General features: G+C 40.6%; 1 protein-coding gene across 2 annotated transcripts in view; it reads left to right on the top strand.

Annotated features, from left to right (window-relative positions):
- SEPTIN10 (septin 10) overlaps positions 1-15,793 on the top strand; it is a 63,190-nt gene extending 47,397 nt beyond the window's left edge. Inside the window, exons 7-12 of one of the 2 annotated variants that reach the window (XM_020286295.2) lie at positions 805-901; positions 2,066-2,234; positions 8,478-8,610; positions 13,825-14,012; positions 14,540-14,694; positions 15,709-15,793. In XM_020286295.2, coding sequence (XP_020141884.2) covers positions 805-901; positions 2,066-2,234; positions 8,478-8,610; positions 13,825-14,012; positions 14,540-14,687 — 735 coding nt within the window. In that variant the 3' untranslated portion in view covers positions 14,688-14,694; positions 15,709-15,793. The remainder of the gene's footprint in view (positions 1-804; positions 902-2,065; positions 2,235-8,477; positions 8,611-13,824; positions 14,013-14,539; positions 14,695-15,708) is intronic. The other variant, XM_012737609.2, reaches the window with a different exon arrangement.
- Positions 15,794-26,583: the final 10,790 nt, after the last annotated feature.

The raw sequence follows: 26,583 nt of genomic DNA, 5'->3' as shown, positions 1-26,583 counted from the left end.
TAGATTGTTTTTACATCTAACGTTATTTCTTGTGCTCCCCTAGAATAATTTTTCAGAAAGGCATAACTAAGAAACTAAATAATGTCAATTATTAAATGCTAGACATAGTACTTAATACTTATTACATTAGACTTTTCCCCTATATTAATCCTCATCTTCAGACAGACTGTCTCCTCCTTGCCCCTGAATCTAGCTATTACATTTTGTTCAGAATCTTCTCCTTCCCTAAAATGTCTCTTCCCACTTAGCTTATCTATCTAAATCCATTTCTTCCTGATCTGGCTTGGCTGATATCTTTCTACTCCCTGTGATCTCTCACTCCTCTCAATTTCTGAGGCATTTACTATATTAGCATTAATTTGGGACGTTATATATTACTTTGTATTAGTAACATATCTATACACATACTAAATATAGATATATACACTATGTTATGTTATATATACCGTGTGTGGTGGGAGAGTACTTTCCTCAACATTATCTTTGTCTTTTAGGGCAAAGATTATATTGAGGAAAATCGCACCTATACTAAAAGTTTTTAGTTTTTTTTTTTGTATTCCCAACAGCATAGTGCCTTACCTGTGGGGGATAGTCACTAAATAATTTTCTTTATAGGGCCCATAATTGACACTTGTAGAACAATTAGCACATATTCACTGCCAAGAAAGCATAGCTGATCATTTGATTTTGTATATATTTGTTATTCTTTTCTCATTATTATATATGTAAATTTTTTTTTTTTTTTGGCTAGTAAGTTATCACATACTGTGAGAAGTTGTGATAGATATTCCGGTTCCTTTTCAGGGACAATTGCCATTTGCTGTTGTAGGAAGTATGGATGAGGTGAAAGTCGGAAATAAAATGGTCAAAGCTCGCCAGTACCCTTGGGGTGTTGTACAAGGTAAATGAGATAAACAATAACTAGAGATGTGTGTGTGGCCCAGTGATCTCAAGGTTGCATTGTTTTGGTTATGGTGAGCTGTCAGAGGCGTTGGTTGTGTACTGTTTTAACCAGAGACTATGGGCCAGACAGAGCCTCCCCATTCTCAGTGTGCCACGTGCAGGTCCTGTGGCACATGACCGTGGGAAGCACTCATGGGGCACTTTGACCAAAATTTGAACGTAAAAAGTAGTGTTTAAACATGATACATAAACTAATTACCACTCAACTATAGGGAATAATAAGCCATCTTGTAAATTTATATATTTTTACTGATCAAAGTATTGCCAACTATTTCCCAAACAAACCAGTTAGCTAAGTGAAGTCCACCTGACAATTAGATTATTTATCTAGCATTATAATGAGTAAGTAATTAGTACTACCTGGTTCATTTACTTGTGATGGAAATTAATGGGGAATCGACCCTACTAGTACTGGTTTCCAAATGCTGCTTTTTAAAAATTGATAAATTTTGTAATTAAGAAAAATATTGAGAAAATGTAACATTTTTAATGTATAAAAAATATAAAAGTAATAATTGTACTTAAGAAGGTTAGTTGCCATAACATTTATTTATAGTACTCTGGTCACCATAAACATAGAAGAAGGACCATGAAAGTGTGTTCACTAATTTTGAATAGTTCCTAACATAGGATCATAAATGTATAAAAAGAATTTGATAATTATAGCATGCATAGATGATATCCTTGAGTTTGCAGAATTTACTACTGTGAAGTTTTAGTGAGATAATGTTACATACTCTTTTTCAGTGCTATGTGAAATGTCCTGAGGATGGTTTGTGAACTGCTAACAACGTATTAGTGAAATAACTAGAGCATATGGTAACATAATAAATTGTGTTTCTTTGTAATTTCCTGTTTATCTATTGGCTATTAAATTTAAAGCAAATCCCTTGGTCTATCAATTAATGTTGCCTATAATACAGTGTGTTTAATGCAAGAGTTTCTTCCTTGGTTATTTGTATAAAATAATCATAACTATTTCTCAGATTGATTATTTTGCTGTTATTTCACATGTGTTTTCATTTATTTGTTCATTCAAAAATGCTAATGGATTCTAGGGATTAAAAACCAGTGTTATTTTTTTCTTATTTTTTCTGGCTAGTGGAAAACGAAAACCACTGTGACTTCGTAAAGCTGAGGGAGATGCTCATTTGCACAAACATGGAGGACCTCCGCGAGCAGACCCATGCCCGGCACTACGAGCTCTACAGACGTTGCAAGCTAGAGGAAATGGGCTTCTCGGATATAGGCCCAGAGAACAAGCCTGTCAGGTGAGGAGGGTTCTTGGGAAGCCAACCAAAGAAGAAGTTAGAGAGGGCTGCATGTTTTTGTATAGCCAGCATTTAGGGGAATGTGTTTTTCAGAAATTTACCAAAACTGTGAAATGGAATTATTTGATAATTGACCAATGATTGTGCTTCTCGAATTACTGGACATCTTCTTGCTTTTGAAGAGTCTTACTTTTGCATCACTGTCTGACTTAGAAGGAGTTATATAGAAGGAAGAACATATGGCAAAAGTCCCTTGTTTCAGTACATGTTGACATGAATACCCGAAGGAAAAAGCCCTCATTTTTTGGATTTATTTTTATATTTATCTGAGACAGATGAAATTATATTTAATTTTATCGTAAAAGAAAGTTGGAGCACAAATCATATTAAATAAACTAAGATACTATTTGTTGGTTTTTCTCCTGTGAAAGTTTTGGAATGAGTGAAACTTGAAGTAATGGACAGTACTTGTAGGGAGCCAGAGATTAGATTGTTTCTAACAATATTACAGCACCATTGTAGGAATTGTAGAACCTGAAGACCTTCTTGCTCTGTGATAAAGGCATTACATGTTGTTATAAATTTCCTTGGTTATTTTATGTGATGCTATATCCCCAACTTTCTTTTTTTAATTAAGATGTATACACATGAAACTCTAGTCCTTAATGTACTACAGCAAATCTGATTTGATGTAGCATTCCAGAGTAGTGTTTGCATGGAGAAAAGCATGAGATCCTTGGGGCAAAGGCTATTTTAAACCCTGCTATGAGACTGAGGATTCCTTTTTCATTGCATTGTTTGCATGTCAGCATTTTCCCTGGCTGTTAACACTTACCCCAGAGTAAACACAGATGGAAGGAGAAATAGTGTATCAAATCAGTGCTGCTATTTTGTATGACCTTTTGGAAGACTTAATCATAAATGAAGTTGAAGTTTTAAACTTTTTAATCTATGGATTTAATTATTGTTTTAGCTTCCGGTAGCATAGTAAATTAAGAATTTACCCCCTGACCCCCACCCCCACCCCCACCAAATTTAGGCATGCTGTGCTCTGGTTGTGGGCCAATCATTCCAGTAAAACAAATTTTTTAATCATATTATCTTCACTAAAGATTAACCATCTCAAGTTGACTTCTGTAGTGTTTCCCTGAGGAGTCTTCACTTCTCATTTCTTCCACATCTCGGGTAACTGAGAGGTCTCTGCGCACTGAGGAGGCAAGGATCCTGAGCGAGAGCAAGCGGGCAGCTCTGAAGTCCTCTCCAAGGAGAGGGGTCCAGGTTGCCTGGTGGATCCATCGTCAGTCACCTGAGGATGATTAAGAAACGCAGGGTCAGAATTTCCAAGCACAGAGCCTGGGAATCTACATTTCAAAATTTTCAGTCATTCAGCAAATAATTGTTATTTGTCTACCATCTGTTGGGCATGATACTAGTCACTGGGTATGTAGGTACTGTGGGGTCAAACCAGATCTTGTCCTTATAGCGCTTCTGCTGTGGGGGTGGGAGGAGGGCACTCTGGGCCTGTGTAGAGAAGAGGGGGTGGGGGTGGGGAGATCCACGTTAGGAGGCTGCTACGGTAGTGCAGGCCTGAGAAGGTAGATGTGTGGACGAGGGTGGTAGTGATGGAGGTGTGAGAAGCATATTTAGGGTATGTATTTGAAGTTAGAGTCAATAGGACTCCCTATATGGGATTTAAAGGACAGAGAAATCAAGGATCATTTGAGTCACTATTTTGACCTGATAAATGGGGTGACTGGTGGTGTTCTTTATTGAGATGAGCAGGATGAGAAGGGATGGGGTAGGAAATCAAGAGGTTTTGGAAATGTTAAATTTAAGCTGCTTATTAAATATTAAGGTGAAGAATTTGAGTAGGTTATTACATAGATGTTTCCAGAGCTTAGGGCAGGCGTCCTCAAACTATGGCCCATGGGCAACATGTGTTTTTGCCCGTTTTTTTTTTTTTACTTCAAAATAAGATATGTGCAGTGTGCATAGGAATTTGTTCATAGTTTTTTTTAAACTATAGTCTGGCCCTCCAATGGTCTGAGGAACAGTGAACTGGCCCACTGTTTAAAAAGTTTGAGGACCCCTGGCTTAGGGGAAAGGTAAGGCTGAGCGAGTACTTTGAGAGTCAACAGTGAATAATACTAGGTAAAATAATAAGTAATTTTTGAATGTTTACTATTTGCAAGGCTCTGGGCTAAGTGCTGGGGATTTAATATTGTCTTTCATGAAGTTTACATTCTTGTAGGAGAGGCCCCCAAATTAAACACCTACCATGTTTCTCTGAAAATAAGACAGGGTCTTATATTTATTTTTCCTCAAGAAGACACCCTAGGGCTTATTTTCAGGGGATGTGTTATTTTCCCCTCAAAAGCCTCAGCTTGCAGCACGTACAGGATGGCCAGGACCTGACAGGAAGAGCCGACCTTGTTGGTGGGGCTGCCCGCACCTTTCCAGTCACCTCTGGGATGGTAGCTGTCACGATGGGGCAGATGAGAAAGGCTGCTCATCTTTATTGCTCTGCGATGAAATGCATGGGTTGTGCTGATACGCTGTGTGGCCAGGTAGCCACGTATCTTATTTTCAGGGTTAGGGCTTATATTGCGCAAATGCTTAGAAATCCTGCTAGGGCTTATTTTATGGGTAGGTCTTATTTTTGGGGAAACATGGTATTGTATAGTAAATTACAGCCAAGGTATGTGCACTACAGAAGTAGACAGTGTATAATGGGGTGGGGGGGGGATGGCAACTGATTTAAGCTGGAAAGTTCGGGAAGATTCCTTTGAGACAGTGACTATTGTGAGCTATCATAACTTGGGAAATACAAAGCAAGACACATGCAAAGACACAGAACATAGAGGAAGAATGGCATCTTTACCACTGGGAGGAGATGAGTGTGCTGGAGTTCCATGGGGCCAGGACTGGACTGGCATGAGATTGAGAGAGTCAGGGGGCAGGAGCCGTGGGGTCCCTGGTGAGGATTTGGTCATTGTCCTAAGGGGAGGCAGAGTCATTTTAGAAGTGATTACCATATTTGAATTTTAAAATTCACTCTTGGCTCCGGTGTGAAGAAGGTATTGAAGGGGTATGCAAAGATGCTTAGGAGAGTATTCCTTGGACTAAAGTGGTAACAATGAAAATAAAGAAGATGTCTAGAAGGCGAAATTGGAAGAGTTTGATCGTTGTTTGAATATAAGAGGATAAAAAAGCAGGAGGCTAGAAAGGGATTTCTGGTATCCTAGACTTATGGTGTCATGGCTAGGTGGATGGTCACTGCGTTCATCAAGATAGGGATCGCTGGCCGGGCGCGGTGGCTCACGCCTGTAATCCTAGCACTCTGGGAGGCCGAGGCGGGCGGATTGCTCAAGGTCAGGAGTTCAAAACCAGCCTGAGCGAGACCCCGTCTCTACCATAAAAATAGAAAGAAATTAATTGGCCAACTAATATATATAATATAAAAAAAAATCAGCCGGGCATGGTGGCTCGTGCCTGTAGTCCCAGCTACTCGGGAGGCTGAGGCAGGAGGATCGCTTGAGCCCAGGAGTTTGAGGTTGCTGTGAGCTAGGCTGACGCCAAGGCACTCACTCTAGCCTAGGCAAGAAAGCGAGACTCTGTCTCAAAAAAAAAAAAAAAAAAAAGATAGGGATCGCTAAAGGAGGACTGGCTTTTTTCATAGGCCACGGGTAGGCACAAGGGAGATCATAAGATCTGCTGGGGACCTGTTGACTTTGAGTTTCTCTGAAACATTCAAGTGACAGTGTCAAGTAGGCACTTAAATTTATCTGGATCCAGAGAAGTGCTAAGCCAGAGGAAACCACTAAAGAGTCATAAGCATTTAGATGGTTAATTGAAAATATAGGCAGGGTCGAGACTCCCTAGAGAAGCCCATCTGGAAAGAAAGGTGCCTGGGCAATAGCATGGAGTCACTCTATTTGTCAGCTGGAAGAGCAGGGAGGATACATTGAGAAGAGTTGGGTGGAGGGGGAGGAAAGCCAGCAGTGTCACTTCTTAGAAGTGAGTGAAGAGGGTGTTGAGAAAGAGGGAATGTGCTGCTGTGTTGAAGTTGAGGCCCAGATCTGTGCTGTACAGGTACAGAGGCACTTCTTTATAGTTCTTTGAAAATAATGAAGACTACTCTGTGTTCAATTAAAAAGGGTAGTGGTTAGAGGGCTACATAGGGTAGGATTTAAAGATTCAGGCCGGGCGCGGTGGTTCACGCCTGTAATCCTAGCACTCTGAGAGGCCCAGGTGGGCGGATTGCTCAAGGTCAGGAGTTCGAAACCAGACTGAGCAAGACCGAGACTATAAATAGAAAGAAATTAATTGGCCAACTAATATATATACAAAAAATTAGCCTGGCGCATGCCTGTAGTCCCAGCTACTCGGGAGGCTGAGGCAGCAGGATTGCTTGAGCCCAGGAGTTTGAGGTTGCCGTGAGCTAGGCTGATGCCACGCCACTCACTCTAGCCTGGGCAACACAGCTAGACTCTGTTTCAAAAAAATAAAAAGAAAGATTCACTGGGAAGGCTTAGATAGGTAGAAACCAGTTTTGTTCTAGCTCTGGGAATGGAGAGAATGAACTGAAACCATTGCTAGCCTTCTTTGTCTACTGCTCACAATTCATAGTCCAGGGAAGGTGCATCCAGTAGGCCTAACGTAGGTCACATTCCCATCTCTTGATTGGCAGTGGGCATGAATCTGATTAATTGTCCCACCAGGCTGTGTCCCATGGGAGAGCGGTAGCTCACCAAGAGATAATCGAGACAATAGAACAAGAGGAGACGGACAGGTGGTGGGCAATCTGGAATCGTATGTTGCCCATCATATCCACTTATGGAGCATTTCTTCAGTTTGAGAAGCATCTGGTCATGGCTCAGATGAGAAGTGGGGCAGGAACAGTGACTAGAAGCTGCTTGCAGAGAACCAGCTAGAAAGGGGCAGCTAGGTTTGTGCTTGGAGGCTCTCCCCTTCCAGCCTGTTCTCCTTCAGAGCAGAGACATCTCCTGCTGAATTTCTGGACTTCTTGAGTCAAGTTGAGGCAAAGTGTCTCTTCTGGTGCTTTCTCATTAGTAAATAAGTGATTTGATAATGCTTCTGTAGTTCATTATAGCCTAATGTATTAGGAAGCTTTTATTTTTTATAGTTTCAATAAGTTACATTCTATTTTCTGAGGAATGTTCCCCATTTAATTTGGCAGTTACTATGATTTGGTTGGCAAGTAAACTGTCTCTCAGTATTATATCTATCTAGCAATAAAAAAGTTACATGAACCTGTCAGGGTGACCTTTACTTCTGTGTACTTCCCAGCCCCTCTTTGCCAGATCTTCAGTTTGTTTTTCCATTTACATTTGTTGAATGGTTCTGCTGACTCATAGTTGGTATCCTAATCCACCAACACTGATCAAGTGCTTATCAAAAGGTCCACTTAAGTAAGTGGCATTATACTCTTATAGTTTTAATTAACTGATCTTAATATTTTTATATTACTTATTTAAACCATTTGAAACATGATTTTATGAAACTTTTTAAATCCCCAAATTTAATAATTTCAGATTAACATAACTAATCTCTTTCCCATGATCACCTTTAGCATTTCAGTACGAAATCACTGTCATTGAAGTATGGGACCTATACCGTAGCTTTGAAAGCTATATCATAGCTTTGAAAAGAAGATTTATGTAGTATTTTAGAGTTGCTTAAGCATTTGACATTTTATGTCTTTGCATCTCTTAAGAAATAAATAGTTAACTTACTTTATACAGTTCACAGTAAATATACTTGGGAAAAGTTCACCAGGCTTGTTAGAACTATACATGAAACACAACTAAACAGGTCCCAAGTGAAGGCTTAACGACTTTTCTTGATGAGCATCCGAAAATTTTTTTCTTCCTCTTCAACTTTAAGTCACTGAGATTTACAATGATAGTATTATGTTGGTATTAAAGATTCATGAGAGCAAGCTACTTTTATGCTAGAGAGGAGAGGAATAGCAAGGAAATGTTTTCGGTGTTTAATATTAGAAGTGTTTTGGGTCTTTATGCAGAAGTTTGGTGATGTTTTCAAGACAGGAACTTAATCCTTGTTTATGTCAATTAGCTTATGGGAAAACTGGTTTCATTCATTCACTTAAGGTCACAGTTTCCAAGAACCTATTGAGGATGTTAAGTGAGGACTTACTGTATTTCTGCAAGTTTATTACATCATCTTTTAACAGAAGAGTAACACAAATACCTATTTTAGTCTTCAGGAGACCTACGAAGCCAAAAGACATGAATTCCATGGTGAACGTCAGAGGAAGGAAGAAGAAATGAAGCAGATGTTTGTGCAGCGAGTGAAGGAGAAAGAAGCTATATTGAAAGAAGCTGAAAGAGAGGCAAGTACCTTGGTTGGATGTGATTTGCGTTTTTTAGTTATTTTATTAATTTGGGAGATTTATTGTAAGAATTTGGTTGAGATGCTTTTGTAGGCTACTTGTCCATTTAAAAGTAGCTATTTAACGTGTAGTCTTTCAATACAGACTTTTTAAAAAGTCATAATCCGAAATCAAATGAAAATTTTGCCCTTTTAAGCAAATCATCTTCCATTAGAGTGGTTTACCAAGGACTTGTAATAGACTAGGTTACTAAGAAGTATTTTAAATATTATATGTTCACCATGAGCCATAAATGTTTTAGCTGTGGCTAAAACCTTTTTTTGAGAATTGTTGGGGTAGTTGTTTGCCATAAAGTTGGTAACTGTGAGAGCTGTAAAGTAGCTTTTCCTTGCTTTTGAACTCAGGATTTCTGGATGCAGTTTGATGGTCTAGATGACCTTAGGATAGCCTTGGCACAAGAAAATATCACCAGTGAACTTCCATGGTTTTGTTTGTGTCTAGTTCTTCAAGCAGCAGTTTTAGTTTTGAGTTAAACTATTTTCTGTAGACCTACAGAGCTAACAGCAATAATGACTTTTAAGTAAACAGCCACATTTAGAATGAAGGTCATTTTGCTGCAAAAGGGAATCTGTAAGAGAAGACAGAAATGTTAATATAAATAAACTAGATAATACAAGAGTTTCTGAAGAGTTATCTGTAATTTAATTTTGAAAATTTATTATGTCAAGTACACTTGTACTTGCTATTTAAATGAACCCTACAGGAAATGGTTTTGTAAAAGTAATAATCTACTAATTTATTTATCATTTGAATTATAATGAAAAATTCTGTTGAAAAAGTTTAAACAACAGAAAAGTTGAAAGTATTAGGGTACCCATGTCCTTCCCCACACCTAAGAAATTAATAGGAATGCCATAATCTTACCTGATCTCCAGTTTATATCCCGATTTCTCCAGTTGCCCCACAATTGTCTTGTCTTTCATTGTTTATTTTTCTTTGGTGATTTTCTTTTTTGTTTTTGAAGTAGGATTCAATCACAGATCATATATGGCATTTGGATATTATGTTTGTTTAGTTTCTTCTTTTTTATTCAAGAATTGTCCCTAGTTTGGAGTTATTTTTAAATATAAATGTTAAGGAAGAAGTTGTGATAATTACAAAATAAGGATGACAATTTTTCTTTTAATTAGTAGATTCATCTTTAAGGCCATAGTAGAGTAAAATTCTTCTAAGAGTTTGTTTCTTATATGTCATGATTCTTAGTCTTACCAATTAGAAGAAAGAGAATATATAGATGTAGTTTATAGTTGATTTTTAATTTTTAAAATCCCACATAAGAATATTTTGCTTAAATGTGTATGTATTGTTTAAAAGGAGAATTCAGGGAGACCACATGGTTGGGGGGAAAGAGATAAGTACTATTTGTCAGTAAGTGATTCATAGATTTTTGTTTATTTTTATGGTTGAAGTGCTGTTTTTATTAAGAGTATATATTAAATGAGTGATGAAACTAATTTAAAGCCAAGGCATCAACCACAAGAGTTGCTGCAAGAGCTCTAAACTTTTAATTATGTAGCTTTAGGGACAGTAGATTTCAAGGACTTGTTGTGCTAATATTTAACAAGGCACCTCATGACCAGTTTGACACTGAAGCCAATACTGTTCCTGCTCAGAGTCTGGGTCAGCCTGGTGAAGATGTCATCCAGTCACTAATCTTTGTTCCACAAGACCAAGAATCATCAATTGAAGGACTAAAGGGACTGTATAATTTATGGTCTTGATTAGGAGGGTTGTAGAGGGAGAGGAAGCTTATTTATAATTATATCAGAACAACAGGTTGATATAAACCAGGCCTTTTACAGGCAAACTGGGACAGTTAGTCACCCAGTACTTGGCTGCTAACATTTTAAAGCTAGTTATTGCAATAAGAAACTGACAGTCACTAATAAAAGATACCATCCAAAATATTATTGAATTCTATATTAGAGGACCTTGTTATTTAAACTGTCTTTTCCAATATTGTGATGAAACAAATACCCTTAATTTATCTTTTGTATAAATCTGGATTTTCATATTTAGTTAGCTCAATACAATGCTATGCAGTTAGATGATACTATGTGAACATTAGATGACTAGAGTAGGGAGATGCACAGAACTAATGAGGTCTCCAAATATGGTCGACATGTTATGTTCGCTACATCTTTATTGCGATAATTCTAGGTGAACTCACAAGGCATGTCATGTATGACACACAGATTTCCCATATACCATAAGCCCTCCCCCACTACAAGAAAGAGTATAGTTTATATTTATCCCCCAAATTACATGACCATCATCAAGATATTACTATTTACCAATTTTGTATGTCCGTCTATTTCTTAATATAATTTTTTCATTTAACATTTATGCCCCTCCTATTTCCAAAAAGTGTTCTAGATAGTTTACGATAAAAAATGCAACCACCTTGCAACTATGAACATGAAGAGAATAGGAGCTTTATAATACAGGCAAGAAGAAGGCACTTGCACAGAGGGGCAACTGAGAGCTTCAGGTTGAGGGAACTTTTAAGTGGACCGGTAGACTGGGCTCTGACTTCCATGCAGGCAAGGCAAAAAGGAACCACAGTGAACACAGAGCTTACATTAAAGTTGTCTACTAGCTCAACAAGAGAGAAGTGTTTTCTCTGGTATTCATTTCTAATTTCTAAAAATGGATACTTTTAAAAGAACCATTGAGTAATGGAATGTATAGTATTTTCGGAAGTAGTGTTCACAGATGCCATGGCATCGTACAGCAGTCCCCCATCCTTGGTTTCACTTCCTAACTTTTCAGTATGGTCAACCGTGGTCCAAAAGTATTAGCAAAAGAGAGAGAGAGAGAGAGAGAGAGACTACATTCATAAAACTTTTATATAGTATATTGTTATAATTGTTCTATTTTATTATTAGTTTTTGTTAATCTCTTACTGTGCCTGATTTATAAATAAAACTTTATCATAGATATGTATATATAGCAAAATAAACATAGTTATATATAGGTTTGGTACTGTCTGAGGATTCATGCATCCACTGAGGGTTTTGTAATATATTCCCTGGGGTAAGGGAGGGCTTCTGCACCATATTGGCAACTTAAGAGAACTGGTGACTAATTATTAACAGCACAAAAGATACCTTGTTTTCAATTTTTTGAGCATTTAAAAATATGTTTGAATTAACTGCCTGTCATAGTGAACAACAGAACCATAAGTGTGTGCTTCATGTACATAGAATAGATTATTGTTATGAAAAGCTGCAAACTCCATGTCATATGAATAATAGTCACATTCACACCTTCCTCCCCACCCCTTCTTTTAAATGTTTTCCTCATTGACTTTTCCTGGAATTTTTAGTCAACCTCACAAATGATGTAGGAAGTACTCTGTCAGCTTTCAAGGTACTTCAGTATGCATATAAAGTGTGCAGCCTCCATTTAAGTAACCAAGTGTGTCTCCATTCACATAACAGAAACCTGCCCTGCTCCTTAGGCTCCCTTCCAGGCCTTACCCCCCACCCTGTTCCTTTGCCACACTTTGGGAGTGCACTTGCTCTGTTTGTGCCACTAATTTGAATGACAGCTAAGGGAGGCCCACCCTTTAAAAACACACACACACACACACACACACACTCTCCCTCTCTCTCTCTCTGTCACACTTATGTATCTTTTATAAAACCAGAAGCTGTTTAAATAAGTAAATGCTAAGGAACTGATGCCTCTCTGAAAAGGCATCTGGAATAAAAGCATCTTAGGTTAGAAAGGCCTTACTTAATTTTCTATTTCAACCTTGCCTCCCTTTGAATACGTCTATCAGGGACTCACTGGCTCACAGGACAACCTGTTACATATCTGGAACATACTATTATAAAAATGCATTAGACTGGAGTTCGGCTATCTCTGGTTTCTACCCTTAGCCTCTGATTTTTAATGAAGTATTTTCTCAACTGTTGTATGCCATGGATTCTTAGTTGGAATGGATGCTATGTTTGCCATATTGTCAGATTATCAAGAGAAAATTGAACAGAAGTTTATTAACATGTATAAATAAACATGTATAAATATATTTCACATATACCTGGGAAACACAATGAGTGGTTTTTAAAGAGGTGACTTTGAATTGCAGCTTATATAGCATCTTCAATGAAGCACAGGAAATTTTTAGAGCAGTGACAAGACAGATGAAAAAGACTTTTGAGTCTCTAGGGGCAGCAACTTGGAGGACAGCAAATAACTAGCAGATAATGGCTAGTTAGTGAAGCTGGTTAATGTGGATTCCTCTGGTACCTTCCTGGGCCCGAAAGGTTCCTACAGTTGTCTTTGGTGGTTAACAATGGTTAACCTGTATTCTCCCTGGGCGGAGGGTAGGGAGTAGCATCCCATTTGTCTTTGTAAATCATGTCCTGCCTTTAGGCAGATAGAGGGAAGGGGGAGAGCTCTCCTCCTGCTGCTGAACTGCCTTCATATTTGGGGTGGCCCATTCTGGTCTCCCACAACTGCATTGAGTGTATTTAGCATAAACTTATATTTTGACTTTCTCTTTATTGGATACTTAGGCTGTTTTTTCCCAGTATAGTGCAAATTCTATGGTGAGTGTTTTTGTATACAAAGCTTTCTCTGAATTTAGAATTTATTTTAGTTTAGATTTCAAGAAGTTGAATGACTGTGGAAAAATACGATATACTTTTAAGGTTCTTGACATAAATTGACAATTGACATTTGCTTTCCAGTGAGGTTTCCCAGTATAATTTTCAATAACTGACTACACATGTTAAACTTTATTTGGAAAATAGGGTTTATAAAAAATTTTTCGACAATTTCATTCTGTACTTTGTGTCTCTTATTTTTATTGAGCATGGAGTTGAGAAACTTTATGTAAGAGGCTTTGTGGGGAAAATATAAAGAGAAAACAAAAACTCTAGGAAAAGCTCAGATGTTTTAAAAAGTTTTTTTATGAGGCTCTGGTTTTTATTCGATTTGGCTAAAGCATTTTTTGCATGGGAACTCATTTAAAATTAAAGTTCCCAAGGCAGTTTCATATGTAAACTTTTATTTGGAGCCTGAACTGCTGAGCCTTGTTAGGCCGGCTGCGGTGCCGCGGATCGCAAGGCTGGGCGGCCCCCGGCATCCCGTGCGGGTGCTGCCGCGCAGTGTCAGGAGCGTGAATTGCACTTGTTTTTCCAGCTGCAGGCCAAGTTTGAGCACCTGAAGAGAATTCACCAAGAAGAGAGAGTAAAGCTCGAAGAGAAGAAAAGACTTTTGGATGAAGATATAATCGCCTTCTCTAAAAAGAAAGCTACCTGTGAGATATTCCAGAACCAGTCCTTTCTGGCAACCGGTAGCAACCTGAGGAAAGACAAGGACCGCAAGAAGTAAGCGTCCCCAGCCACCCTGCCCTGCCGCTCCGCCCCACGTCTGTCCCCTGGCCCTGTTGGGTCTCCCAGCTCTGCTCTCTGTCTCACTTGCTCCTCTTCCGCCTCCTGCACCTAAATGCAGCTCCTGGAGAGCAGAGAGAGGCCTGTCGTCTTGGGCACTGCAGCCTCTCCAGCTCCTAGAGCAGCACCTGCACAGATTACATGCTCAGGACATAGATGCCAGAATGAATGAATGAGGGAACAAAATAAAAATACATCACAATGTAAAAGGATCAGTTAACTGGGGAAAGAAATTGGCTGCTCTTACTTCATAGCCCAGCCCTGGGCCTAGTACACAGCTAATGACTGCTGACCTACCAATGAGTTATTTTGAATTTCATGTCTAAATGGAAGCTGCATACTTTGTTGGGGAATCATAGACATAAAATATAGCATTTTATTTAGAAAAATCCTAATTCTTAGGCTCACTTTTTTAAAACAAATTCTACTGATATTGATTTTGTGAGAATTTTTATTTTAATAAGGGAACCGGGCTATCGATTCCAACTCCTGTGCTTTGATGTCAGAAGTTCTAAAACCAATTGTGGACGTAAAGATGCAGAGGAAGGTAGAGGGGCCACAGTGCAAGGGGGCGCCATGAATAGCACTGGATGGGAATCTCAAGGCTTGTAGGTTTGGGGTATGTGTTAAAATAAGTTACCACAGTTTTGGAAAATAAGTTTTTTTTTCCTTTTTGATAATTTCCTTCTGTACTTTGTGTTCCTCATTTTATTTCTCCCGCTTAAAATGTTCTTGTCAGTCTTAACTACTTGACTGTTGTTGAAATTCACCATGACCTCTGTTCTGTTCAGAATGGGCCTCTGTGGGTCTCTGCCTTAGTTCACTTCAGCCACCTCTGTGTTAGCCGCACCATGTCCTCCTGTGTCCCTCCCAGAGCAGCACTTCCTCTGGTTTAATTTTCTCACTGCATCTATTTCAAACTCAGCATTTTCAGAATATTATAACTCAACTTCAGAATATTTTGGAAAACATCATCTTGGCCCATGGTCACCTTCCATTTTTTAAATATGGAGAAGTAAATCCACAGATTTTGGTGGATTTAACTGACCTATAGATTTTATTGTTTTTTGGGAAAAGAATAGATTCTTCTCATGTATGATCTTTTAATGTAAGCTCTACAAGGCATGGATCTTTATTTTGTTAATTGATGTATCCATCCCCAGTGCCTAGACCAGTTCCTGGTACATAATAGGCATGCAATTATTTGTTGAAAAATAAAATGATAGTATAATAGCTATATTTTGTTAAAGCATTGAATCTCAAAAGGTAAACTATAAATCTAACTTATTACTGCTTTTCAACATGCTTTGTATTATAAAGCTAAGGGATCTTTAACCTTTTTATCCAGTGTTACCAGAATTAGATTTTGTTCCACTTATGAAAGACAATTTACATTTAGCTTGTAAAAATTATCACCCTGTTCCACTTGAGAACCATGCTGTTATTCGCAAAATCAGGACCAAGCCCATAGTTTTTTTTAGCTTTTCAAGATAATATGATTTGGTGTTTGAGGATTTTTTTTTCTTTTTCAAAGTCCTATAACTAAATATCCTATATTACATGTATATTTGCTCATTTCTAGCTCCTATATGTTTTTTTATTATACCAATCAAAAGGTTTTCTTTCTTTCCAGCTCTAATTACATGTAAAACAGCAGTTCCAGAGCACAGAAGATCATCACAAGCAAAAGTTATTAAAACACCAGAAGTGTGCTTTGATTTTCTTGCCATTTTTATTTGCTTTATCACTTACTTTATATCTCTCAAATGGCCACAGTTACTGACATTTATGGAAAAATACTTTTAAATACAAGGTCAATACATAAGCCAGAGTGGATGATATTATAGGCTGAACATCCCTAATCTGAAATATGAAATGCTCCAAAATACAAAACTTTTCAACCACATGACATCACAAGTGGAAATATTCTACACCTGACACCTTTCTTTCTGAAAGATTGATGTATACAAACTTTGTTTCATGTACAAAATTATTAAAAATATTATATAAAATTACCTTCTAGCTATGTAGATAAGGTGTATGTGAAACATAAATGAATTTTGTGTTTAGACTTGGGTCCCATTATGTATATGCAGATATTCTACAATCTGAAATCTGAAATAAACTCCTGGTCCCAAGCATTTTGGATAAGGGATAATCAACCTGTATTTCAACCTGCTGTATAACAACCTTCACTGTTGTTAGAAATTTTTAAGTTGCCATTTTGCAATGAATCTAGATCTTTTTTCCTGTTACTTTGCAGTACATTATACCAAAGAGCAAAGTCTCAGTGCCATTGAGAATACAGAACTCTTTAATATTATGGCCATCTTGATTGCATTTATGTTCTAGATGAACCTTTTTTTTTGTATATTCTTTAAAAACAAAAGCTTTGGGAATATGTTTAGGAATGTATTAGAGAGTTAAAACTCTAATCTTTCAATAGTTATATAGAACTTTAAAATTTTTGATACAATTATCCGTATGGTAATATGATCCTAAGCTTTTGTGTCAAATTATATAATGATAACTTTTCATGCTTCAGTATGCCTTATTGAGGCTGATGTATTACTGAGATGAAACAAATGTTTAAAAGTAAAAACATCCAGGTATATAAACCCTTTTGATAAAGTACATTTAACCTGGGTATATCACACTATTTTCATTAGGATGTTTTATATACTTGTTTTAAAACTCTATCTTTCAGGGAAAATTAATAAGGCTGAATCATTTCATTAAATATATTTTTTAAGAAACCATCTATGAACATCTGAATATTAAAGATATAAAAATTTAGATAGTTCATATTTCAAGGGATATTTGCATTCAGTGCCTTAGTTTTCTGAGAACATTTTAATGGTTTCTAACATTTTCTTAACAGTTGTAAGTATATAAATTTTCATTTTTTGTTCTTGAATATTCAAATAAAACTGACATTACATTTGAAAAATAAAATATACTTACATATTTACTAAAATGTGCTTAAATTAATTTTTCTTTTTGCAAACTGTCATTTTAAGAAACATTTTATCAAAATTAATTTTGATATTATTTTACTATGAGGAGGTGGTTTACCGGTATCTTCAGACAACAGAAAGTTTTAGTCTACGTGAGGTTCTGAATAATCATTGTAAGTTATATAAGTTGTAAATAAAACCTTTCATTTCATAGCACAATATTATCTGTACAAACACTTTACATTTCATTTTTCTATTTGAAATTCACAAATATCTCTCAGCCTTTTAAAACTTTAGTAAATTAAGTTGTAAGTGTCACAGAACAAGCTCTGAAATTCCTTCTCAAGACCAGCAGCACCCAGGTTCTGGTAGCTGGGGAGCCCCTGAGGGCGGGGAAGCAGCCTGTGTACAGAGCGGGCCAGCCCACAGTGCTCAGCACTGGCCCACGCACTCTCCTGGGGGAGCTCGTGGCATTTATAGCAGTGCTTGTTGTATGTGGCTATGTTAGACCAAGCTATACATAAAGCAGCTCTCCTTAACTCTCATAAGTTTGCATGGTAAACAAAGTTATTTAAATTTCTGGTTGAAGAGAAAGGAAACCTGTCTAAGACTCAACAGCAGGGCAATCATTTTGTACTTTTGACAACTCTTCTGGGAGAAAAGCTCACTCCTGCTTTAACCATAATGGAATTTTATTTCATGTATTTGGGATTCCACATAAGATTATATTTTAAAAGAGCTACGCTACAAAAAAAAATTAAAACAATTATACTATAAAGTTCAGGTTCTTTTTAAAAATATCACAAAGCTAATTAATTCTCTGCTATCAGGTACAAGGTTAGAAAATGAGTTATTACCCACTGGTGCTTAAATTAATAAATTTCCTGGGAACAAAACAGTCGTATTTTGTTTAAAACTTTTCTATTAAACATGTGAAACAACTGCCTCTGACTAACAGCCATTAATCTTTGTACATGCTCCTCTGATGTTTAAAGCTCTTTTACAGACTGATTTGAGCTTCAACCCACCACAAAAGGAAGCAGCATCACAGGGATTATTATTATCCTTATTTTGCAGATGAACTCAGTTTAGGCCTCATTTTCCTGTTGGGCTAGGAAATGGGGACACAAACATGACTGGGGCTATCCATGCCATTCTGGGACAGCCCGACGACTGGGGATAGGTGAGCAGATATGGAACAGGGTACTCTCAAAAGGGCGCCTGTCTCTGCCCACAGAATGCAGGAGCGAATACAGGGGAGCTACTGAGCCTTGAAGGGCTGGAGCAACTTGTCCCATGTATGAAAGGAGCAGGCAGTCCAGGGACAAGGAGCAGCACATCCGTAAGACATGTGTGCACTGGAAAGTAGCTGAACACGGGCAGGGTCCAGGGGAGGAGTAGGTGCTGGTAAGGGCGAGGTTTCAGGAGCAGGTAGGACCAGGTCGAAGAGAGTCCATAAACCCAGTCTGGCAGGCAGTAGGAGACACGGAAAGGTTTGACCTTAACAAGGTCAGGTATTCCTCCAGAGTTGATGAGAAAGTGATATTGGAGGGCGGGGAGGCAGACCAACTCTTGAGAGAGACACAACAGAGTCACCGAAGGAGTGTTTAAAAAATACTAATGCAGAAAGGAATGTATAATGATGAAGATGGCAGCTGTATTGGTAAATCCAAATGAATAATGACTGCATAAAACAATCATACTGTCTTTGGAGTTGAAAATACAGAGCAAATTAAAATACAAGACAGTAGTGGCATAAAAGTTGAGGGTGGAGTAAATTGCAGGATCCTATGTTATTGCATGAAAATGGGAAGAGAATGAAAGTCCCAGTCAACCAGGTAAATCAAAGGTGCATGTCAAAGTCTCTGTAAGTGTGAATTCCAGGCTAATAGAAGGAAAACTGGTCTAACAAAAAATGATAATCAGGAAGAAGGCAAGAAAGTAGAGGAAACAACAGGTATGAACAGAAAGCATGTAGTAATACAGTAGATTTAGATCCAAATACATCAGTAATTACTTGGATTATATGCTTTAATTTTTTTTTAGATAAACATTTTCTGACAAGCTATATGCTTTATGCAGTATAGCTATATGCAGTTTACAAGAGAAAACTGTCTAAAACTGTCTAAACTGTCTTTGTAGACAGAGAAAGATTAAAAGAAGATGAAAAAAGACACATCATATAAACTCTACCCAAAAGCTAATGTATAGCTCTATATTTTCTATATATTAAAACAACTTTAAGGCAAAAGGCATTACTGGGGTTAAAGAGGGACACTTACAAGAGAATAATAATTACGAATTCTAAATTCCTATGTACAAAATAATGGCCCGGGAACATGTTGAGGAACATGCAAATCCACACTTAATGGGAAGTCTTAACATCTTGTGTAGGCTAGAATAAGCAAATAGATTTGTGCAGATAAGGGAGACTTGAAGAAAACATGTAACAGCTCTGGCCTTTTAAGCACAGATGGAACAATGCACCCAGAACCGCAGAATACACATTGTTTTTAAGTACACTTGGAACATTGACAAAAATCACTTGTATGTTGGACTTAGGAAGGCTTAATATCTTTTGAAAGAATTAGGTGATACAGATTATGTTAGTTGATTGAAATCTCTAGGGTAAGCACTGAACGTGAAGTGTGTAAATTCCAGGCTAATAGAAGGAAAACTGGCCTAACAAAAAATGATAATCTAGAAGGCAAGAAAGTAAAGGAATTAGAACAGGTAAAATGAGCAGAAAGCACGTAGTAATATGGTCGATTTAGACCCAAATATATCAGTAATTACTTTAAGGGAACTGGTTCTGCTTAGTATGCCATACAACCTAGGAATCCCCATCCTAAAAATGTACTCAAGAGAAACAAAAACATTTGTTTAGACAAGGACCTAAGTGTTGATAGTAGCTTTTTCATAATCTGCCAAAACCCCAAACAACCCAATGCCCATTAACTGATGAATGCATAACTTGTAGTTCACCCACACGACATAAAGGGACAACCTACAATACATGAGAAAACGTGTTAATCCCATACATACTAAGTCAAGCTATATGTAAAAGGCTGCATGCCTCCATTTATGTGGCCATTTTTTCAAAGCAAAACTACAGGGACAGAGGTCAGCTGTGGTTGCCAGGCCTGCCTAGTGGATTTCACAGTACAGTACACAACCTTTCAGAGTGGTGGCAGTTACTCCCTGTCTTTACTGTGGTGGTGGTTACATGGCTGCATATGTTTGTAAAATCTCAAACAACTGTACACCTAAAATATTGTTTACTATATGTCAATTATACCTCAATAAACCTGATTTTTTTTCTTAAAAAAAGGCAAAGACAGTGAGAATAAAAGAAAGATGGTATCATCACTGCAGATCCAGCAGACGTTGTTAAAACTTTGTCAGTAAATTTGAAAATACAGAGGAAATGACAACTTCATTTAAAAAACTTAACTTACTGATGTAAGAATTAATGGACACTCATAACAAATGGCAGTCCGTAATTAAAATCCCCATGAAGGTTAGGCTGAGATAACAGGAAGCCTGGGAGACATTTGAAGCAGAAAGCCAGTCTTTCACAGCTCGTCCTGTGGTAGGTGACATCCATGCCCTTATCCCAGGACTGTGAATATGTCACCTTACCTGGCAGAAGGGACTTTGCAGGTGTGGTTAAGGTTACAGACCTGGAGAAGGGGAGATGATCCTGGCCTGTCTGCAGGGTCAGGGCTGTGAGAAGAGGGAGGGGGAGGCCCTGCTGCTCTGAGTGGGGAGGAAGTGGCCACAGTGGGGAGTGCAGGCAAAGAAAGCGGTGCTCTCCTGGCACCTTGGTGGTAGCCCAGGGAGGCCTGCGTCAGACAGCTATAAGATAAATTTGTATTGCTTTAAGCCACTGAGTTTGTGGTAATTTGTTATAGCAGCAATGGACAACTAATGTATTCCCCAAGAATAGGTGAAAGAGGCATCCCCAAGCGCATTTTATAAGGCCAGTATGGATTTTGTTTCAAAGCCTGGTAAGGACATTTGAGAAAACATAATTATAGTCTGGATGCACTCATGAGCAAAGATGCAAATATCCTAAACAAAATACTAACAAACCGAACCCAGGAATATATAAAAAAGATAGGACCTCATGTCCACATTGGTTTCTTCCAGGAATGCAAGGTTGTTTGAACATTAGAAAATTAACTAATGTAAATTCTGCTTAAATTCCTGCCTCTGTAGAAATATACCCGTGGACAGAGTCACCCACCACCAGTAGCAGTCACCCGCGAGGCTAAGGCAGCCTGTACCCTGAGCACTAGTCAAGAAGTTGAAAGCCAGCTACACAACTCAAAATAGGCCCCTGGGCCCAGCATAATCGCAGGACACCAGATCACGTCACATCTACATCGCTAGAAGTGCGAGCAGTGGTCGGTCCGGGGGAGGCGCAGTGGCTGGTAGGCAGCCCCGGGGCTCGGGTGCTGCCAATTTCTAGGTCTTGCTATTGGCAACTGTTCTGAGAAAATTCCTCAAGCTGTCCATATACATATGCACTTTTCTGCAATAAAATGTTTAGAAAGAAGGGAGAGAGCAAGGGAGAAAAAGCGCCCACATGCAGAGGTCTATGCAGCAGGTCCCAAAAAAGCTCCCCCAGAGTCCCTTTGGTCTGCATTGTCTGCTCTCTGTTCTTAATGCTCCTGCCCAGTGCCCCAAGCGGTGCCATTTTTCAGGGGCCTAATAGCCTCCATCTTCTTCACCTGACTTCTGAAAGCTGTTGAAACAGAAGAGAGCAGCGGGAGGTGAGATGTTACCTCGGTCACTGACAGATGTGCAGGGGGTGCAGGCCTTCTCAGAATTAGGCCCACTACCAATTCACCCGAATTACCCAACTTTAGTCAGGTAAAAAAAAAAAAAAAGAAAAAGAAAAGAAAAACTTTTGGTTCTAAACATTTCAACAGCATTGGCTGAAATATAGTTGCTTATTCTGGTGTCCTCCCAGCTCTTAGTTGTTTTAGAGCATTTTGGAGTTTTCAGGTTGCTCTAAACATCTCTGCTCCTTTTCGAACCCAGGAAGCAGGGGGATAGGTTAGGCTATTTGGGGCTGATGGCCTTAAGGACTTGAGACAGCAGTGGCTGAGCTGGGTCAGAATCTCACCTCACCTGTCTCCATTCCCAGTGGAGGAAACCAGGCACTTCTAGGGCTTCTTCCCAAGGGAACAGTGCAGGTGTTTGTCCCCACGGTAGTCTGCCTCTGACGGCCTTGCATATCAGCACAGGCTTGTGCACAGAAAGTGTCCCAGGCAGAAGTGAGCTGAGGGAAATGGTGCCTCTTCTTCGGGCATCTGGAAACAGAGCTCTTATGTCCCTCAGGCTGGACAACACAAGCAGAGGGCGCGAGGGCGGCCCACCTGCCCTTACCAGCTCTGTGCAGCATTCCCCATGGATTCCTGTTTATTCCCAATTTCTCCTTTAGGAGTTGTCAGTTTCAGTGTTGTCCCACATAGGAGGAGAGAGAAGCTGTACAAAGAGATGTTTTAAAGAATGGAAAATCCTCAAGACTCAAATGTATTTGAATGGTGAGATTTCAGGAATATCAGGAGATAGGGAAATTTTGAAAGCACCTCCCAGGACTTTTCAGTTGTCTGCTTTGATCATAGTAAAGGCTGTTTTTCCATACTGGAAAGAAATTATATTTACATGAATAGGTGGACTTGCAGTTCATATGATGCGGATCACCTCTAATTCTTATCTTTTCTATTTGCTAAGAGCTTATTTTCTTTTTAAAAGCTTTTAAGTTATTCTATATATATATTAAAAAAACAACGTATGAGCAAGACATTGAGTGGAGAATATTGTTGGAATATTATGGGAATGACGCCCATGAAATGGCATCTTGCCCCATCTGACAGCCTCCGCAGGCTCCTGGTTCTGTCAGCGTTTCCTGTGGAATTCCACAGCATCATTTTTGCCCTGTTTTTCTTATTTTATTTATTTATTTATTTGTTTGTTTGTTTGTTTTCAGAGTCTCAGTCTCTTGCCTGGGCTAGAGTGCCGTGGCATCAGCCTAGCTCATAGCAACCTCAAACTCCTGGGCTCAAACAATCCTGCTGCCTCAGCCTCCCGAGTAGCCGGGACTACAGGCATGTGCTACTATCATGCCCGGCTAATTTTTTCTATATATTTTTAGTTGGCCAATTAATTTCTTTCTATTTTTAGTAGAGACGGGGGTCTCACTCTTGCTCAGGCTGGTTTCGAACTCCTGACCATGAGCCAGCCATCCTCCTGCCTTTGGCCTCCCAGAGTGCTAGGATTACAGGCATGAGCCACTGCACCCAGCCTGCCCTGTTTTTCTTTACAACAGAAAGACATATGTCTAATGTTTCTTTTAAAGATAGAAAGAAGAACACACTAACAAAAAGCATAAGCCAATGTCCTGCTGCTCCTCGTGCGGTCCCAGCTCACCTGGTGAGCACAGGCCACTCAGCACCCAGCATCTTCCCCGCTGCCAGAACGTGCAGCGGCTGCCTTATTTATAGGTGCAAATCAGCACGCTGATTTTTCAAACACTTCCTAAGAGCCATCCATTTAAACATGAACCATTTCACCTTTTTATTCACATTCAACAACAAAAAGTAAAGAGACAACAATCTGACAATCTGTGATGCTAGACTTTTCCTAACGAAAATATATGCAGTTTGCTATGACCAGAATAATTTCCTTTTCAAATTGGGATGTTTGCGATTTCCCCCAGCAGATGCTGCTCGGTTATCACGTTGAATCCCACATGGCCTTGTGTCTTTCTTGCTCATGCTGTGAGCTGTCCCTTTAAGAATCATGGAAGGTTCTGTGCAAATTTCCGAACAACTGTAAGGCTTACCTACTGTCAAAGTGTGTAATGCCAATTTAAGACAGGTGAGGAGTTGGTGAATCACTGGAAACTGTCCAGAAAATATCTGAGAGATTTTGAAGAGTATTATAAAGCATAAGGGAACATTCCCGAAGATGGCTGACTCAAGGAAAGAAAACCTCTTGGGTCTCTTAGAAATGAATCATTTAGATAAAAATAAGACGCATGATTCCTTCATACCTAAGCGCCACATAGGCCATTACATAGTGCCTGATGTTCATAAGCAAAAGTAATGACATGTTAATTATAAAAGGAGTCTCTGCCTCTAGAGACATGACTGGTCCGGACAGTCTTCTCTGATGCACGAAGGTGGAAGGTGTGCAGACTGGCTTGGGCACGCCGGCCACCTCCTTCCGCGTCCAGACAGGGACGTCCCCGCTCCTCTGCTTCCCCAGGGCCGCTTTCTAGGTGTGTTTTAGGGAGTGACCTGCCTTCCCTGAGTTTAAGACCTGTTTATTTCATTAACATGCTACGTACAAGGCCCTACCTTGGTGCGCATATATTATTGTTTCACCTATCCGCAAAACACTCCAAAAGGTAATTGTTTTTCTCCCCCTTTGAAGATGAGACGAGCTCAGGGAGATTACGCCTACTCTCCCCTGCTCCTCCGCCTCTACGGTTCCGCCTTCCCCTCTGGGCTGGGCCCCCTGCAGCCCCGAGCCTGGAGCCACAGGGCTCGGTCCCGGCTCGCTTCCCCAGCCCCGCTACTCGCGCCAGCCGCTCCGTCCGCGCGTGTGTCCGCCCGTCCCTGCCCGGCTCCATCTGCTGGAATCTACCCGCGAGGTCCACCCCTCCCCCGCGGTGCGCGGCGCCCTGAGACCCCGAGGCCGCTCCCCCTCCATCTCCCCGCCCCCCCCGCCCCTGGAGCACCCTGGCCAGGAATCGGCCCCCTCGGTTTGCGGGTCTTGTAAAGGCACCGGGTGGAGCCAGGGCGGCCGGCCGGCCCCGCCTGCGGGGACCCGTCGGGGAGGGGGATGTCACGCAGAACCGAGGACGCGTGAGGTGCAGACCCGGCAGCGCGCGAGCTCCGGGGACTGGCGCGGGCAGCGGCCGCAGGGCGGGGCGGCGCTCGGGAGGTGGGGAGGGGCCCCGGTGGGGAGGAGAAGGGTGGACCTCGGTGGGGAGAGGGCCATGAGCTGGGAGAGGGACGCCCAGAGCAGGGAGGGCGGCCTCGCCCCGCTTTCCCCGCCAAAAGGGCAGTGGAGCCTCAGTCCCCGCCTTGCGGGGCGATCAGGACTGGGTGGGGGTGACGGGTTGAATTCTCCCTAAAAGAGTCTGAATGCAAAAGCAGGGGTGGCCGGCAGCAGCGAGGAGGAGGGAAGTCAGGACACACTGAGCGGTGGGTCTGTTGACCACCATGCACTCACTGATTCTGTCTCCCACTCTTCACGTGGTAAAACCCAAGAGCCCAGAGGACAGCACAGGTAAAAGTAACAATGATCAACTTTCCCGAGCTCCTTGCTCCTGGAAAACTGCGCAGGTCAAGAAAGCTCCCCACCCTTGGGTTCCAGGAAATGAGGCACCGCAAAGCCCACCTTCCCATATGCCTTACATGCGACTCTGGACAGGTGGGGACAAAGCCAGCACACAGACCCACTAACACCCCATTTTTGGCCTTACAGACGATCAGCTGAATTGCTTGTCCCCACTGATCAATGGAATAAAATGCTCCTCAACTGAGGGCTGCTTAAACCTCTCTCCTCGCCCAGGGCCCCAGATCAGACCCCTCTACCTGAGCCAGCAGACCTGCCCTGGCAAAGGGATCTTGGCTGGACAGCCAGTCTCCTCCCCTCCCCCAATGCCTGCGAGCTGCTCCTTGGCCACTCTTGGTCCACTCCCGGACACTTGGCCTGCGGGGGCTCCAGAGCCAGTATCTGGAGCAAAAGCTGCAGAGGCCCTGGCAGAGCTGGGCCTGACGTCCGCTACCCCTGTGAAGGGAGGTGGCTGGCAGTGCCCAGGGCAGGAGTCTAAGTGTTGGTAGGGTGGGGGAGCGAAGGCATAGACAGAAGAGCCACAAATCCCTCTAAGGTGCCACCCTCTCCTATCTCGCCAAAGGTGCTCTGCTACAAAACCGCCTGAGGGTGCTGGGAGCTGCATCCCTTTCCCCAGGCCCCAACTGACAACACTTAACGTCCTGCCCGGGGCACAGGAAGACATTGGAAGGGCCCAGCTGTATCTTCACAGAGCACATGATGAGTGAATTTGAAGTTGAGAGGCAATACACTGATAGCTGGCAAAAGACGTCTATATTATTTAATCAATAAGTATACAAGATCTGACATCTAGGCGGAACAGTTGATTATTTTTTAGTTATCAAACTTATTTACTTAATTACCTTCGGAAGAACTGACCTTCTTCCTTCCAGAAGCCGGGACCCTAGCATTTCTGTCTCCTTCCCCCTCTGTGCTGGGGTGGGGGTGGCCTTCCTAGCCACACTGTGCGGAGGGTGGTGGCTGCAGCCCCAGTCCCTCCTGGCCTGGCCTAGGTGCCACTAGTGGAGAACCCCACAGACAAAGTCGCCCTGGTAACCAGACTCACACCTCGCCCGCTTCCCTCTCACGGGCCGCCGGACCCCGTGTTAAAATGAGGATTCCACGCACAGCTCTCTCTCCACGCCCTGTGAAAAAAGACAGGTGTTTTCTCTAAGTCTTGCTCTCTTTTTTTC

This window comes from Microcebus murinus, chromosome 3 (genome assembly GCF_040939455.1).
Source record: "Microcebus murinus isolate Inina chromosome 3, M.murinus_Inina_mat1.0, whole genome shotgun sequence".
NCBI classification, from domain to species: Eukaryota; Metazoa; Chordata; class Mammalia; order Primates; family Cheirogaleidae; genus Microcebus; species Microcebus murinus.
This window is presented reverse-complemented; position numbering and strand designations above follow the sequence as displayed.